Source organism: Solanum tuberosum, unplaced genomic scaffold, assembly GCF_000226075.1.
Source record: "Solanum tuberosum cultivar DM 1-3 516 R44 unplaced genomic scaffold, SolTub_3.0 scf00561, whole genome shotgun sequence".
Classification (NCBI taxonomy): Eukaryota; Viridiplantae; Streptophyta; class Magnoliopsida; order Solanales; family Solanaceae; genus Solanum; species Solanum tuberosum.
Genome location: NW_006239552.1, coordinates 151,967 through 169,494, shown reverse-complemented (window position 1 = coordinate 169,494; position 17,528 = coordinate 151,967). Strand labels below are relative to the sequence as shown.

The 17,528-nt window shown below is 31.1% G+C and overlaps 2 protein-coding genes across 2 annotated transcripts; one reads left to right on the top strand and one right to left on the bottom strand.

Annotated features, from left to right (window-relative positions):
- Positions 1-284: 284 nt before the first annotated feature.
- LOC102586039 (probable aminotransferase TAT2) lies at positions 285-5,658 on the bottom strand. Its single transcript, XM_006366370.2, has 8 exons — positions 5,473-5,658; positions 4,412-4,571; positions 3,322-3,661; positions 2,524-2,742; positions 1,945-2,004; positions 1,149-1,304; positions 940-1,033; positions 285-417 (listed from the first exon to the last, which is right to left on the bottom strand). The coding sequence occupies exons 1-8, from the start codon at positions 5,585-5,587 to the stop codon at positions 290-292; spliced, it is 1,272 nt and encodes a 423-aa protein (XP_006366432.1). The 5' UTR covers positions 5,588-5,658; the 3' UTR covers positions 285-289.
- A 6,661-nt stretch (positions 5,659-12,319) lies between these two features.
- Positions 12,320-16,689, top strand: LOC102583289 (pro-resilin). Its single transcript, XM_006366361.2, has 2 exons — positions 12,320-12,767; positions 15,609-16,689. Exons 1-2 carry the CDS (start codon positions 12,500-12,502, stop codon positions 16,385-16,387), a joined length of 1,047 nt encoding a protein of 348 aa, XP_006366423.1. The 5' UTR covers positions 12,320-12,499; the 3' UTR covers positions 16,388-16,689.
- The last annotated feature ends 839 nt before the right edge of the window (positions 16,690-17,528 follow it).

Here is a 17,528-nt window from a genome sequence, read left to right as displayed (position 1 = left end):
AGATGCAAAACAGAAAAATAGGTTTAGACGATATTCAATCACACTTCGATAAAAAAAAAAAAAAGTCATTATCTAATCATTTATTCAAAACTTTAATTTTTAATAATAATATTTCTGTAACGCATTTGCTGAAGAACTAATTTACTAATACCAAGTTAACAGAAAAATACAAGCCACCATCAACAAAAATAAGGAAAATACTCTTATTCAAACAGAAATCATACATTTTTCTTTTCAAATTTATTCATCAAATTGGCTAAGAAAATGAAAATAAAATTCAGTAAATTAATTAATTAATTATTTTTGTGTTGGAATGCCTTAGGCAAAAAGATTTCAGTCTACTCAATCCTTCTTCAAGAAAAGATGGCTCAACTGCAAATGTTATTCGAAGCCAATTCTTCAATCCCACAGCAGTACCTGAAAAAGAAAATCGTATTTTTACTAGACGTAAAATTATATTACGTTGTTTTCAAGAAGAATAATATATTTCTGTATATAGAAACTTATTAATTTTTTACTTTATCTTTAATAATATTCTTTGCTATAATAGCGACTACAACTTCTAAGGGTATTTTTGGTATACATCAAACATGTTCTTTTTCTTAATTTATGTATTCAATTGAACACATTTATATAAACTCAAAGAGGAAAAGATAATAAATGGTCACTTATGTTTGGGGTTAAGTTCAAAATGACTCATTTAATATAATTTTGGAGAATTTTGACTATTTAAATTTGTCAAAAGTGAATATATTAGACTATATATGAAAACTCGTTAACTTTAAACTTCTAATTTTATCCTTAATAACGTATTCTTATAGCCGTAGAAATATCATGATGTGTTTAAGACAATAAATTCTAATGATATTTTTTATATACATCAATCAAGTCTTCTGTTTTTTTCTGTAAGCTCTGTGTTCTATCAAACGTGTTCTATACCTGGAAGTAAAAGGACAGATTCCTCCTTGGCAAGCTTAAAACAGAAGTCAATATCATCACTTATATCTTTGAGGAGGGTTAAATTGAGCTTCACCTTCATACATAAAATTAAAAATTAATAAGTAGAAGGACCAAAAAGTAGAGAAAAAGCAAAAAGAAGGGACAAAAGTGTATGAAACAAGAAGTTTTGGGGGAGTAAGAGAGTTTACCATAAGAACCATTGAGCCTTGTGATCTATAAGGGCAATTTATACATGAAATCTCTTGTATTTTTTCATAACATATATCTGAATTCTTCTTAAGCATTTTGAGTGTATTTCTGAAGAAATTCTCTTTTGTGCTTTCAATAATTTTGGGGACTGCTGCCTAAAACAAAAAAGAATTTAAGTTATATATACTAATCGAATAAAAAAAAATCGTACTATTATATCAGATATCGATCAGTTACATGTAATTATCTTATAACAAGATCTTTATATTATAATGCATAAAATTTAAATTCAATAAGATTATAATGTAAGGTATAAATCTGATCAACGTAAATATGTTTCACACTATCAATATAATTTAACAACCCCAAGTTTAATATAGTAAATAATTTTTCGGTCATATAGGTTACCTTCTACAACAAATAATTATACAAGATTTAATAGGCAGAAATAACGTCCACTAATCAATTTTTGACCTATCTTTGAAAAGTAATTATTGTCATAAAGTTTTAAATTCAATAAGTAAAAACATTATCATAGAGTGAATTTTGAAACAACATGACAATAGTTATTTTCAACGGGACAAAAACTGACGAGTTGCGAATTTCTATTTAATAGTGTAATATTGTGTTAAATTTATATATTATCGATGTGTATGAATCAAACTCGATCTTTAACCTATCTGATTGTATAAATATTTTTTATATTATCCCAACTTCAATAATTAGTGGAAAGATAAATCTTCGAGCTATAAAAAGAGGGCAACTAAATAAATAAATTATATATAGGGTACTAACCTGTATGAAAGTTGCAGGACCTCCACCTATGTCACAATACTTCTTAATACGTTCAACAATCTGAGAGATTAATTAAAAACTTGTAATTAATTAGTATTCCATTTCGAGAGTTAGACTTTTTATTTTTAACCATGAATTTGCAAAAAAAAAAAATTGAAATAAAACTTACATACTTGAAAATTACGTTAAAAAAAATACTATTATAAGTTAAAATAATTAATAATTGAAAATATTTTTAAAATATACAGAAAAATTGCAATATAAAAAATAACTCATTTGACTCTAAAAAGTTAAAGGGATTGTTAATTAGTGTTCCCTGTTTAAATTTATATGTGACACTTTGAGAATTAATTGTTAAAATTTTGATCATGAATTTGAGCATTAAATCTTTAAATTTTTTGAAAATAAAATTTAGAAATTACGTAAAAATAAATAAATAGTAATTCTATCCTAGATTACAATATTTAATAATTAATAGAGGTATGAAAAGATCGTGATTAAAGAAAAACTCATTTGACACTCTGAAAGATGTCACGTAAATTGAGACGGAGACAAACAGAGTAGTGAATTAGAAATTACCTTGGGGGATTTGAAGATGCAATTAGGATCATTAATGACAAACCAACCAAGTCTCCAACCAGGAATTAACCATCTCTTAGACAATGAGCCAAGAGTTAATATTGGTGTTATTGAACTAAATAATCCCATTGATATAAAAGGGTTTTCTCCAAATGCAAGATGTCCATACACTTCATCTGCTATGATTAGTGTCTTCACTTTCTTTGCTGTTTCTGCTATCTAATCATCATTAAAAAATTAATATAATAAGCAATAAAGTTAGTTAAAAGATAATTACATGTAATCGTCGTGAATGCTACTATATAACATGTTGAAATACATTGATATAAGGTCAAAATTGTTAACATGTGTATATATAAAAATGAATAAAGAATATAAAATTGAAGGATTGAAGCACGTGTGAAGTCCAGTGGCGGAGCTAGGTTTTTCATCAAGAGTGTTCATACTTTAGGACAAATACAAAATAAATCTCGTGCTCGAACCCAAGCCCTTGTGGAAACTTTGAACAACCTTAACCATTAGGCTATCTTTCTTTAGTATGACAAGGTTGTTCAAAAATTAGTATATGTCCACAAATATCGATATTTAACATATATACTCGATCGCAAAAAATTGCCGACAAAGGTTGTTCATCTGACCACCCTTGCTAAGGTGTAGCTCCGCCCCTGGTCTGAACACTTTTTTAAAATTTTATTCATTTTAAACATTGTGTTCATTCAGATTTAATTGTGTCGTAGCTTTATAATTCAAAATTAGAAGGGGAAAGTAACGAGAGAGAAAAAAAACCGTACACCATACCTTCTCCAAATGGTCATAAGAGTAGACATTTCCACAAGGATTTCCAGGATTTATAACAACAATTCCAATAGTATTTTGGTCAGCCAAATCTTCAATTGCCTTCAAATCAACTTGCCAATTATTTTGAGGTAAAAGATCATAGTACCTAACTTCAACATTTCTAAAAGCAGCACAAAGCACATAAGTTGGAAATCCAGGCCTTGGTAACAAAATATTTGAATTTGGTTTTGCAAGAATAGACACTGCTATCTCTATAGCTTGTGTACAACCAGATGTAACATATACATCTTCTGGTGACAAATCATATGGAAGATCTCTTGACAAGTAGTTTGCAATTGCCCTGTCCATTTAACCAGTAATACTGTCAGCGTATACAACTTAAATCAGTAATTTTCATGCAATATGCTTAGCTTGCAATAACTTAATTAGGAGATACAATTCAATTGTTTAATACTCCTTCTGTCTCAATTTTATATGACACATTTCGCTTTCCAAGAGTTGAACAGTCTAATTTTGATTATAAATTCAGGCATAGAATTTTTAAATTTTTTGAAACAAAATTTATATATTTAGAAACCACATAAAAAATAATATAAGTCACAATGATTGTTAATTTAAAATATTTAAAAGATATATGAAAAAATTACGATAAAAAATAGACTTGTTTGAATCTCGAAATCATAAAGATGTCATATAAATTGGGACGACACGAGTATTAGGGATAATTACAATGCAATGTCTTAAATGATCTAGTTTACAAAATAACCAGCAAATGTATAGGTTGTGATCAATTTTAAGTATACACATACATAATCAGTGTATAGATTTTGTATATTTCGGTCAATGGCGATAATTAAATAAGTTTGGTCAAGCTATACGTATCGATACCTATACCTAAATTAGTTTCGATCGATTATATCCATGTATAGGTAAATCATATATAGTATATAGATATGTTTGTCAGGTTATTTAAAAGATAACTATAAGTAACTGTTCATAATTAATGATGTTAGTTATTAATAACTTTAAAAATAAGACAGATAACTTGATATAACGTGTTAAATTATAGAGATAATAGATTTAACATTACTTTCTAGCAATGGGAAGACCACTAGAGGGAGAGTATCCATTGAACTTGTCAAGAAGAAGGCTCTCAACAACAGCTTCCTTAGCAGCATCAGTTGTGTGAAAGCAAGAATGAGCTGTTGGATCTCCTATTCCTAGTGAGATCACTTCCCTCTTATCTTCACCTGTCGGAAAATATCAGTGTCTGAGTTAGGATTTTCACTAACTGACACACAAAATATAAGAAAATAAACGTATATTGTTAATCTAAAGATAATTCAACATATACTATATATATGCAATTAAGAAAAATTTAGCCTATCGATCGATCTACTCATGCAATTTTTTAATAAAGGTCGATCAATCGACTCTTCTTGAACAAGAGTAGTTTCAGTACCCCTATTTAAAATGCTTCGCGAAAATTAATATTTGCTATATCTAGGCTCTAGTGAAAAAATTTCTACACTAAGCAAATAGTGAAAAAAATCTATTTAGAAAAGAAAAAGTAATTTTTTTTAAATTTTCAACCAGAGAATGTGAAGATGTGAGAGTTTTTTTTTTGTTGAGGAAATAGAAGAATGAACGTATTTGATAGGAGTTTAAGTTATATATATCGATTATTTACATCATTAGCTCATGGTATATTTGTTCTAGAAGGTATTGGATAGTGTAAAAAAATAGTAACAGTCTATACAATTTAAACTGATATTGATAATCTGAAAATAGTTTTATTTATTATTTTTTGCTTTTAAAGACGCTACTAGAAACAGAGGTTTTTTCCATTGCAAATCAATGAGAAAATTGTGATTTTTTTTCCATCTATTTTCCATTGAACCAGTTCACTGAGAAAACTCATGATGGAAACAATTCTCACTTTTTTTTGTGGAAAAATAGTAAGTACTATGTTTTCTCTTCTCACTGATTCAATCAAAATATCCGTAGAATATAGCCGCCGAACACTTTTGGTAAAGAAAATCTATGAGAAAATAGTGATATTTTTAGTAGTGAGAAAACTCCCCACTCTCACACACACCAAAAAAAAATGTGTTACTATTGTTTATACTTAAAACAATTTTGCAACTTTACCTCCATCAATATTGTCCATCAACAAGCCAAGAATCCCTTTGATAGTAATATTTGTAAATGTTTCTACTTGTTTTGTTTGAAAAGAAATATTCGTTTGGCTTCCCATATTCTCCATCTTTTCACTTTTCACTAATCCAAAATGCAAAAAATGGAATTAATTAAGATGACAAGGAAAATGAAAAACCAAAGAACACAAAAGAGAGAGTGAGTGAATTTGGCCTTTAGAATCCCTAGATATTTATACTTTTTTCAAAAAGATTCTTCTTAATTATCTACTAAAGTATAATATAATATTAGTACATTATTTGTAATTTTAAAGTTGAGTCAACTAATTTAACGGAGCATAAATAGATTTGACTTAGAATTTAAAACCATATGTTAAAATGTGGACTGGATCATTTGTTCCATTACAATAGGGAGTATGGATCAATGCACTATTTAATAGTTATCTCAATTTACGTGTCTTTTAAATCACGTTATAATTTGGAATTATCAGTTTATAATATTAAAGATATAATAAGATAAAAGGAAAAAAAAAGGTAATGAGTAGCTCGATCAATTTACCTAGTATTCCTGATTTGCTCTGAATTTATGTGAAGTATTGACACAATATACCGACGACGAATATCCAAAAAGACGTAGTTATAAAAAATATTTAATTTTTTGAATAATAATGCATTCATGTAAAATGAATGGTGAAGTATTACGAAGCATGTATGAAAGCAATGGTAAATTGTTGATATGAAATGCATGAAACATACCAAAGTCTTTAGTTCGAATCTTGAATATGGAGTTGTAACTCGTCCGGTAGAAAGTACTTTATTCTAAAAATGAGACTTTTCAGAGTAAATTTAAATTAATTAGGCTTTAAAGCGAATATTAAATGAGAAAAAAAATGTAAACTCACAAAAGAGGAGCAAAAATTTTCTAATAGGGACATAAAGTTTGTAAATATTGTAATACAAAGTCCTAAATTAATCTTTTCGAAGCATTAAGTAATGAGGCGATTATTTTTTTCTTAAGCTAAGCAAACAATCAAACATGCATTTAATTATCTTATACAGAATTTTACTCTAAAGTTAAATACATCAACAACTAATTAAACAACTCCTTATTGGTCGTTTGGTTGAGAATAAGTTATTCCGCGATTTATTATATCTTGAGATAAGTTATTCTGAAATAGGTTATTTCATCATGTATATAAGATAACTTGTATCAGTACGTACTAAGACATAAATGGTGGGATAAATAATGTAAAAATTAGGCAAATGACATAGTATAAGAAAGAAATTACTTCCTTTCTCTACTCTTTCATTAATTACCAAAAATCCCTTTTTTAGTGTTTTTCGGATACATAATATAGCAGTGTGGATACTTAATATAGCAGCGCGGATACTTTAATTAATAACGGGCGGATACTTAAACTAATAAAGTATCCGGTTAAGTTGAATTGGGGGAAAATAAGGGATTTTTGTATTTTAATGAAAGAGTAGGGAAATATTGAGAATAGGTAAAGAAGTATTGTGTATTTAAGTAATTTTTCCATAAATAATCCCAAGATTACTTAATACCTTCGACCAACACAAGATAAAATAATCATGCATTTTATCTGTAAATTATTATACTTTGTACCTTATAACTCACACCAAACGACTTTCTAGTGTCTAAAAAGGTGAAAGAGTTTAAGTTAATTATATATACTATTAAAAAAATTACTATCAAGTATATTTACATATTGTAGCAGATAATAATTTTCTTATTTTTCAAAATTATAAATTTAGTTTTGTTTATAAATATTCTTTAGATGACAGTATAAAAAAAATATTTATACTTATGATGTATTTAATTTAAACTCAATATTTGTGCATCTTTAAATAGTTCTAAAAAACATAGCTGCTAAGTCTTTAATGCTTGAAAATCGATTTGAGGCTCCGAATAATCAAAATTCATGTTCGAAAAAATTTACTTTGAAAATAAAACGTTCCCTATCAAAAATAATTTCCTGTCTAATAATTACTTTAAGCTAATTAGTTTAAAATAAAACAGTGTAATAAGTTATCAGTATCATGTGATTGCCAACTGTAGATCAAATTGAGTCAAAGTCGTCATGACCCTAAAACTATGGCAAATTGACTAGAGAAAATTCAAAGTCAAATAATCAAATTGACTTGAAATTAATAATAATAATATTTTAAAACTTAATTCACCCATTAACGAGGTCTTAAGTTTTTGTCTTTCCATACAGAAACTCAAATATTTTTCTCCTATTTGGATATTTATTTTTTTATATATTACTTGATCCATGTTGATCTGTCACATTTTCTAAAAAAACGCTAATTGAAAGTATTTTTTAGAGCAACTTTCACATACAGCAAACACAAAAATCATATTTATATGATATAGCTATAGCTTGCATAATTGCGCTCCATAGCAAACATAAATATGTATATTTCGCTATACATATACAAAAGAAAGCAGTTGTATATTATGCTTTGGTATACATATACAAAAGATCAATTCTATAATCTGTGTTTGTATAAAGTGAGAAAGACAAAAGAAAACTGGGTAGGGAAAGATCGTATTTGTATAAGCATAAGTGTATAGGACGAAAATGTATGCATTTGTATATACAATTTTCTCTCGCTTTATACAAACACAAACACAATGTATACATTTGTGTTTGTATAAAGTGAGAGAGGCTAGTGAGCGAGCGAGATCAAGGAGAGTGGCAAACGAGATCTGGGAGAGGGGAGAGAGGGGAACGAAAATATATGTATATATACAATTTTCACGCATTTTTTTTGTATAAAGTGAGAGAGGCCAGTGAGACAACAAGATCTGGGAGAGTGGCGAGCTAGATCTGGGAGAGGGGAGAGAGGGGAACGAAAATATATGTATATATACAATTTTCTCTCGCTTTATACAAACACAAATGCATTTTAAATAATTGCGTTTGTATAAAAAACGAGAGAGGCAAGGGAGAGAACAAGAGTGGCGAGCAAGATTCACCAGGAGAGAGGCGAAATAGCTACAGTTTGCTATGGGGTACAATTAAATCAAACTATATTTATAGCATTTAATTTGAATTAATAGTTTGCTATTATATACAATTTTTCCTTTTTTTTGTTATGCTTTGAAATTTTCAATTTGCATCGGCTATACTAGAATTTATGTAGTTATTTAGTAATAAAAATAGACATAGTATATACTGAAATAAAGAAAATAATAAAAAAAATTTATCTGCTAAAATGAACAAGTAAAAATAATAATACAAGGACCAAAAAATATAAAACGTCAAAACTACATAAAAAGAATTACCATAATCACAATACTATTTAACAAATAATCGAAAAACTCGTAACTCAAATGATCGGAATCACATATTTTTTTTCTAATTTCTAAATTCTAAATTCTAAATTTTAATTCATAATTCTAATTCTAATTCTAATTTTAATTATAAGTCTAATATTCTAATTCTATCTTCTTCTATTTTCCATTTCACCTTTTACTTGTTTTCTCTGTTTATATTGAACAATGGTGCTCTTTATCTATAGGAGAAAAAGAAGAAAACTACAACTTCAATAAGTACTAAAAGCAAAATACTAAACAATTTTAATTTCTCAAACGCTTGGCCAAACAAAGGAAAAAATATAAATGAGAGAGTTCATTCATTCAATAAAATAAAATGACAGATACAACAAAAATCAAATCGATCGATAAATCGAATCGAAAAAAGTGCTATTAATTTATTGTTATTGGGTTATTGAGTAAACTATAAGTGAACTAGATAAAAGGGAATCTCCGATAACTCATTAAGATTGTAGTAATTTTCTACTTTATCCGTATGTTAATATTAAATATTGATCTCAATACCTTGCTAGTTACTATTTTTGCCCTTTACCCATCAATTCACATTTCACAGTGAATTTAAGTTCACAACTTATACAAAACGTCAAAATCTAAAGTAAAAATCATATTCCTTTTAATTTCTCTTTGTGTTACACTTAAATACTTCTTTTCATATTAGTTGTTATTGTTTTTATTTATGAACATTTATAAAGTTATAATTATTGTCTTATTGCGTCAAATTGTTGGAGAAGTCATATAATGTTTTATAACATTTTCTTGTTGGTTAAACTGAATACCAAATCGTTAAGGACCAAAATCGATTAAATAAAAAATATTTTATTGATTGAACGTATTTTAGATAACCAAAAATCAATAAACCAAACCGACCGATACACCCCTAGATACCTCAAGTAGAGAAACAAAATTCAGGAAATCAGAAATACACTAACAATAATAGGGAAAAAGAGAGGAAAAACTACCTAACAAATTTCTTAAATATGATATTAAATAATTATCCTAAAATTTAAACTTCTTAATTAATGTTAAAATAATCAATTCAAAAAAAAAATTCTCTCATCTCAATCTGTGGTTCCCCTCCCCCAATCTCATTACCTTCTGTATCTCTCACCCCCCACCCCCACCCCCACGATCTTCAAACACCTCCATCATCTCCCTCTCTTCCTTATCCTCTCAATACATGTTTATATCCCAACGTAAAACCTAATTACTAGTTAAAAAAAAATTTATTATGTATCTTGGTTTACATCTCATTCATGTATCTGAGATAGAGTTTGTATTGCTCTAACGTTCGATTTTATAAACTTTTACAAATTAGGTTTTACGTTGTTTGTTTTTGTTGTTTCTCAACTATTTTAATGGATGAGCATTCAATAAATCGGACCCCCCACCCCCACCCCCACCGTCTTCAAACACCTCCATCATCTTCCTTTCTTCCTTAATTCTCTCAATACATGTTTGCATGTTTCAAATTTAAAACTAAATCTTGATAATCACAAGTATACAAAGAGGTAAATTACTTTTTTTCCCCATTATTCTAATGTATCTTGATTTTACATCCCATTCATGTATCTAAGATAGAGTTCATATTTCTCTAAAGTTCGACTGTATAAACTTTTACAAATTAGGCTCAGAGATACATATATCATTAATAGCGAGATACATGTATCCAACAAATTTTAAAGTCGAGATATCCTTCAACTAGATCAGTGTACGTTGCATTAGCTCTCAAAAGTATTCCATCAATTCTATAATTTTTGTATTCAGTTTCTGAATTCCATGAACCCGAATGCCTCAACAATATTGTGATATTGACCATTTGAAAAAAAAAAAACTTGAAACTTTCAGATACAAAGGAACGAACCGATTAAAAAGATGAAGAGTACAACAACATAATTACTTAGGCTTATGATTTCGTTAAATTAGGTAAACTTGTTATAGTTGATACTCAAGGATCTTGTAAATTTGTTGGGTTGTTAATTAGTCAACAATTAATCCTTTAATTAAAGAAATAAGTTACACCCTCTTTAATTCAAATTAATAATATATGTCTCTTGGCTTTAAAAACGATTGGATACATTTGTCTCGCTATTACAAACTATCATGATCTAAATTAGTGAAATTTATGTAAGATGCCAAAATAAAAAAAATTAGGGAAAAGGGTCAAAATTGCCCCTCAACTTTGTTTTATTGGTTAACTTTACCGTTAAAAACAAGTTATTTTTACCCTTACCGTCAATAAACTTAACAAATATACCCCTCCTTGAACCGGAAACCCCCAAATCAATTGAAATTACCCGATTTTAATTGAAATTATCCAATTTCTTTTTTAACCCGAACCAGAACCCAACCCACTAAACTAAACAAATTAACCCATTTCCAATCTTCTTCATCTCAGTGTTCTTGGCTAAGTACCCCTAAGAACACTCACAATCTTTATCATAGCTAACACATAAATCCTACATTGTCTAACAAAATCAATTTGAAAAAGGTTCGTTGGTTGAATGTATAACAAGTATATTATTTTTGCTGAACAGCATCCCGCCTCTCTCTGTTGTGGGGTTCAGCGAAGAACAAGCTAGAGCAAGTATATGGAGAAGTTTCATTTACACATCATCATTCAATCCAATGAAGAAAACCATTTCTGGGTACCAACCAAATTACTTTTTGATTTGTTGTCAGTAGGCTGCCCCTAAATGTGTACCCAATAGTACATCTAATTCTTCTTTACCTGGCTCGTAAATCAATTCAGTGGCCCTCTATGATTCTTGTATGTGCACGTAAGCTTGAGCTACAATGGAGAGGAGGTTTTTCTTTTCTCTATCTTTTTATTTGTTCAAAATGTTTCCAATATATCATCATATTGATGAGTACCGGATATTTGATGATTACAGATTTCTTGTATGTAGCAAATCCTGTGATTGAACGACTGCAATGTTTAGCCTAGGCAACCTTCAACAAACAATCTCCATATCAGGTTTTTTCGATTGATTTTGTTAGACAATGTAGAATTTGTGTGTTAGCTATGATAAAGATTGTGAGTGTTCTCAGGTACTTAGCCAAGATCACTTAGATGAAGAAGATTGGAAATGGGTTAATTTGTTTAGTTTAGTGGGTTGGGTTCTGGTTCGGATTAAAAAAGAAATTGGATAATTTCAATTAAAATTGGGTAATTTCAATTGATTTGGGGATTTCCGTCCAAGGAGGGGTATATTTGTTAAGTTTATTGACAGCAGGGATAAAAATAACTTGTTTTTAACGATAAGGGTAAAGTCAACTAATAAAACAAAGTTGAGGGGTTATTTTGACCCTTTTCCCAAAAAATTAACCCAACAAAAAAGGAACCTGATTTTAAATTCCAAAAGTACCCCTCGTATATTCGAGCAACTCATCATAAACACGAGGGCATTATCGTCATTATTCTTTTAGGGATAAAATTGGTAATAATCGAAAGATTTGTAAACACACAGCATTAGGGATTTTAAGAATTGGGACTCTGTTTCCTTCTCCATTCCAATTTAACCTACAAAACCATAGTTTATAATTAAACTCGAAAACCCAAAATCCACCATAAAAATTGCATCTTTTCTATATTTACAACAACCCCATATAATTTTTTTGTGAAAAAAATTGATTCTTGTTAAGAACAAAGATATTGATAATGGATGAATCAGAGAAGAGAAAGGAAAGGCTTAAAGCTATGAGAATGGAAGCTTCACAAAGTGGAGATTACAATGAAGCTGTTGGTCATGGAGGTCTTACAAACCCTTTAACTGATGTTCCTTCTGGTAATGTTGAATCTTATGCTATGCCAAGGCCAAGATTTGACTATTATACTGACCCCATGGCAGCTTTTTCTGCAAATAAAAGGAGTAACAATCAACCCCATGTCAGCCCTCAGATTTCTCAACAGTGTTATACCCCTCCAAGTAATTGCATATTCTTTCATAAAGTTCTTTTTTTTTTTACTTTAAAGTTATAAACTTGTGTAGATTATGTTGTTATGGGTAGTTTCTGTGGTTTGGTGAAGTATCCTTTGTAGGAATACACTAGTATCAACTGTTAAGTTTCGAGCCGAGGAAGCAAACATTAATGCTTGCATTAGGATAGTCTGTCTACACTGCCTTTTTTTTGTTCTTTAATACTAGTTAGAGATATTGCCTTAGAAGACAAGATATATAGCCTACATTTAGCTTATTTGGTTTGAAGTATAGTTGATTGATAATAGTTTGGGATCTGAATAATGTCAAACTGGTATTGGTCCATAGGTGTTGAAGTGAAAAATGATAAGTGGAGTGCACAGTTGATGGAAGTAAAAAATACAAACATATATAGATTTTACTTATAATAATCATGCTTTACTTGCCAGAGGGACTATTGGAAATAGACTCTCTACCTTCACAAGGCAATAAGGTTTGTGTACACCTTCCCCCAAACTCCACTCGTGGGATTACACTGAGTATGTTGTTGTTGTAGTACTTATGATAATCAAAGTACAAGTGCACTTTCTAGTTAGCATCCAATATACAATGACGTAAAAAAATAAATATATATATATATATATATATACAATGACGTGAATCGGACTCCTCATAGTAATCATCATTAACAATAACATGGTAGTGGTCTAGGAGCGTAATTGCTAGACGAAATACTATAGTGAGTCTAGTGACTACTATAATTTTGACTAGAGCATAAAGATATCTTTAATCACAAATCACTTTTGATTTTTAATTAATCAACCATAAAAGGAATTAATTTTCAGCTTTTAGTTTCATGTTTCGTTACTCTGATTACTTTAGTGATTGTACTTAGAGAAGAAAAGAAAAGCTTAACTGCAAAAGAGAACTAGAATAAGAGGACTTGCAAAGCTAGAACTTCAAAAGAAGGAAGAGAAGACCTGTACCCAAGGGTGTGGCCTAATGGTCAGTGGAGTTAGTTGAGAAACATGAGGTTTTAGGTTCAAATCTTTGAGGAGGGAAAAAACACTAGTGGTTTCTTCCATTTGTCCAAGCCTTGGTGGATAGAGTTACTTGGTACCTATGGTGGTGGGAAGTAGCAGGTACGCTATGGAATAAGTTGAGGCGTGCATAAGTTTTCCCTGACACCAGGGAAGAAGGAAGAGAAAACTCACTAGCTCTTATGTTGGTTATGTGAAGGGAGAGAAATTAGATAGCTTTTGGAAGGGTCAAGAGTTATTCTATACATGTGAGGTACTTCTCATGTCTCTAATTACTTTTTGGTGCATATATGAGTTTCTTGTTTGTATAGATGAGTGGGTGACCTTTGTACCATATTTTTGTCTAGGTTTCTCTACCTTTTGGTATACTTATATACGGGGACTCCCCCAAACATTAAATAAAAAATAAGGGGACTTGCATTCTCAAAGAAAAAGGACAGAGTAAATCTGTTTGAAAATTGAAAAAAAAGAAGTAAATCAAAAACAGTAAAACTTAAATAGTTTTAGGATATGCATTACAAAATTGAGAAAAAGAAGAAGATAAGGACAGCCAAAAGAACGATGCGCACAAGTGAAGATGAGTTAAAATAGCAAAAAGCCATTCTCCCCCTCTTCTTATTTTTAATCTTTTAAAATGAGAGTCAAATAATAGAATGCTTCTCATTGGAATCACTCTGCATTCCATTATTTGAAGCACCACATTTATCTGAAGCGCATGACTTCATCCATGAAACGATAATCGCTCGTTTTACGTTGATTCGTCACTCTAAACCTGGGCTCGTCTAAGCTTATCCAGAGCTATCTCATTTGAGGTGTTTGAGTCAGCTAGAATAGGTGTTTTAGTTGACTTTTTAGTTTCTTTTGTCTGTTGGGGCTGAAAGGAGGCGATGTTTTTAAAGAGGGATAAGTATCAGTGTGGGAGAAAGTGCTTTACAATATGCCAAAGCATAACAAGAATATTTTTTTTTGATAACCAGCTTAACAAGAATATTTTACCCAAGACAAATTAGCTCAGGTTGCATACAACCTCTGTTCCATATTGAGAAAAAGTTAATCTGTTTCTACATTTTTGTTGAAGACAAATTCCAATGTTGAGCTTAAAACTAATTGCTGTTTTGGCGCTTTTGGGCTAAATTTCTGGCAGTTGTTGATTTTGTTTGTGTGGGATAGCTACTTTGTTTAGTATCATGTAAGATCGCAGAGGAAAAGGTTCAATAGGTTCATGAAAGTTGTGTGCTAAGATCACTTAAAAAGGCAACAAACTTTAGTCTATGGACAAAGGTTCTTATCTGAGATCAAGGCTCTAATGCAGCCAAACCTTAGTTTGTCTATTGAGCTACTTCATGAGCAATGCCCTTGTGGAGAGATGCAATTATGGTAGTGATTTGTGAAAGACTTCTAATTTAAATTATTATTAGCATGCAAGGTTATAATATTGTTAGATGTTGGGATGTCTATGTTCTTTCAGTTTCTTATGGACAGAGGTTGTCTTGTCCGGTATAACTTTCTAATGGCATATTGGATAATAGATGTGTGCTGCACAATTATTGCATACGAGGTACAGCCTATTAGTGACAATTAAGGAATATCAGTTCGATAGGGATGATTTTCATTTCACACATCCAGTTTTACCATATCAGGCAGAAGGCTATATAGTATGTTGTATGAAATATTGATATCATAGTAGCAGCAGTAGTTTTCTCTGATTCAATTGACTCTGGCTAATGCCATCAGTATGAATTGTCTGCTTGTGCTATTGTCCTCATATATTGTAGTATATAAACAGACCTTTTTGTACATGATTTTTCAGGAGCAACGAACCCTCAATCTCCAATTTGTACTCCTCGAGGCAACTATTCCGTAGATCAGAGATCACAAGGAGTCCATTATAACCCTCTTGGAAACCCTGGGCAAAATAGTCCTTTTGGCACACCACAAAGAGGTTCCCCTAGTGCATGGAATAACTCTTTTGGCACACCTAACAACTACCTTCCACCTAATTCTTCAATGGGTGGTAACTTTGCCAGTCCTGGCATTCATCAAGGTGGAAGACCTGGTTTCCATTATGGACAAGGTAGCGGGCAACCTGGTTCCGGATATGGAGGCAGCCCTTACCAAGGTTCAGGATATAGAGGCAACCCTTACCAAGATTCAGGGCACAGAGGCAGCCCTTACCAACATTCAGGGAACAGAGGGAGCCCTTACCAACGTCCTGGGAACAGAGGGATCCCTTACCAAGGTTCCGGGCAAGGCAGGAGCCAATGGAGGGGTAATAGTTCTAGTCCTATTTCGTTTCGAGGTGGTAGAAGGGGGGGAAGAGGTTCCCACGGAGGCACATCAGGGGAGTCTAGACCAGATTTGTATTATTCAAAGTCAATGGTAGAAGATCCATGGAAAGAGTTGAAGCCAGTTATCTGGAAGGCATTCTCTGATAAATCCTGGCTTCCACACTCCATTAGTGCAAAAAAAGCCAAATTCCCAGATGCTCCAGTAAAATCCATTCCTCAGCAAAGCCTTGCTGAGTGTTTGGCTGCCTCATTTAATGAAGCAGCTAGCAGTGAGGCTGCGACTGATGGATCTGGAACATGATTGCCATGTGATGCCTCAGTGTCTTGCTTATGATGTTCTCACTCTCCTAATATCGTCAAAATGCAAGTTTAGCAGCAGTTGAGTAGTTTGGCATTTATTGTGTGAGTTAACGTCGAAAGCTGATAAGTTCCCGTCTCCTTTTCACCTGAATTATGCTGTTGTAGCATATGATATTACCCTGTAACTGTCGGGAAAAATGATTTTTTTTGGTTTTGTGTGAGTGCAAAGTTAACTGGTTTTGATGCTCCCAACATCAAATTGGTACTTGTTATTATAAAGTACTAATAAATAATTTTGCATCATGTTTCTCCTGCTAGTAGTATTAGTATTTATTTATTTTTGGTATTTTTATTATTATACTATTTCCGTATTTCTCATTCTTAGTTTTCTATTACTACTTGTTGTCTCTTATGTCTCTTTTCTTGCTATCCTGTTGTTGTTACTACTTGTCTTTATAAATATTGTGTTTTTGCTTTGATCCACCCCTTATTAATTGACATGTTTTCTTCACTGCCGTATTTCCTTTTTTTATAACTATTTTGATTTGCTGCACTTGAGCCGAAGGTCTTTCAAAAGCAAACTTTTCTTTTGCAAACACTTTACCCTCCCCAGACCCCACTTGTGAGATTACACTATGTATGCTGTTGTATTTTGTGAGATGCTACAGGAAGATCCACTCCTCAGGCTGCCTCAATTTAATGAGGCTGTGAATATTGATGAATTTGTCACATGATACTTTGTACCTTCTGAGCATCTTAAATTGTTATGTCTTTACTAACTGTACTTTTTGTTACTGGCAGTAGTTGAGTTGTTTCTTGTTGTTAGTTAATCATTGATAGCAAATAAATTCCATTCATGTGTCACTTGAATTCTGCTGTTGTAGCACATGCAATTACCCCTTTTTGTTGAAAGAATCCCTCTTTTTGTGTTGTGGTAGCATATAATGGTAAAGTTGTCTATGTGTAATAAGTAGGTTACAAGTACGAGTCATAGAATCAACCATTGATTGTTTGTGTTAGTATAGCCTGTCTAACATGAAATGCTTTGTAACATGTCATTACCCCACTTATTCTTGAATGGAACCCTTCCTTTTGATGTTGTGGTAACATGCCACGGTAAAAATATTTCCGTGTGATATGTA

Excerpts from the sequence above, each read along its gene's own strand:
- LOC102583289 (XM_006366361.2), top strand. The coding sequence starts at position 12,500 with ATGGATGAATCAGAGAAGAGAAAGGAAAGGCTTAAAGCTATGAGAATG. Across the intron at positions 12,768-15,608 it reads ACAGTGTTATACCCCTCCAA|GAGCAACGAACCCTCAATCT; the intron begins GTAATTGCATAT and ends ATGATTTTTCAG.
- LOC102586039 (XM_006366370.2), bottom strand. The coding sequence starts at position 5,587 with ATGGAGAATATGGGAAGCCAAACGAATATTTCTTTTCAAACAAAACAA. Across the intron at positions 4,572-5,472 it reads GATGGACAATATTGATGGAG|GTGAAGATAAGAGGGAAGTG; the intron begins GTAAAGTTGCAA and ends ATTTTCCGACAG. Across the intron at positions 2,005-2,523 it reads GCATCTTCAAATCCCCCAAG|ATTGTTGAACGTATTAAGAA; the intron begins GTAATTTCTAAT and ends TTAATCTCTCAG.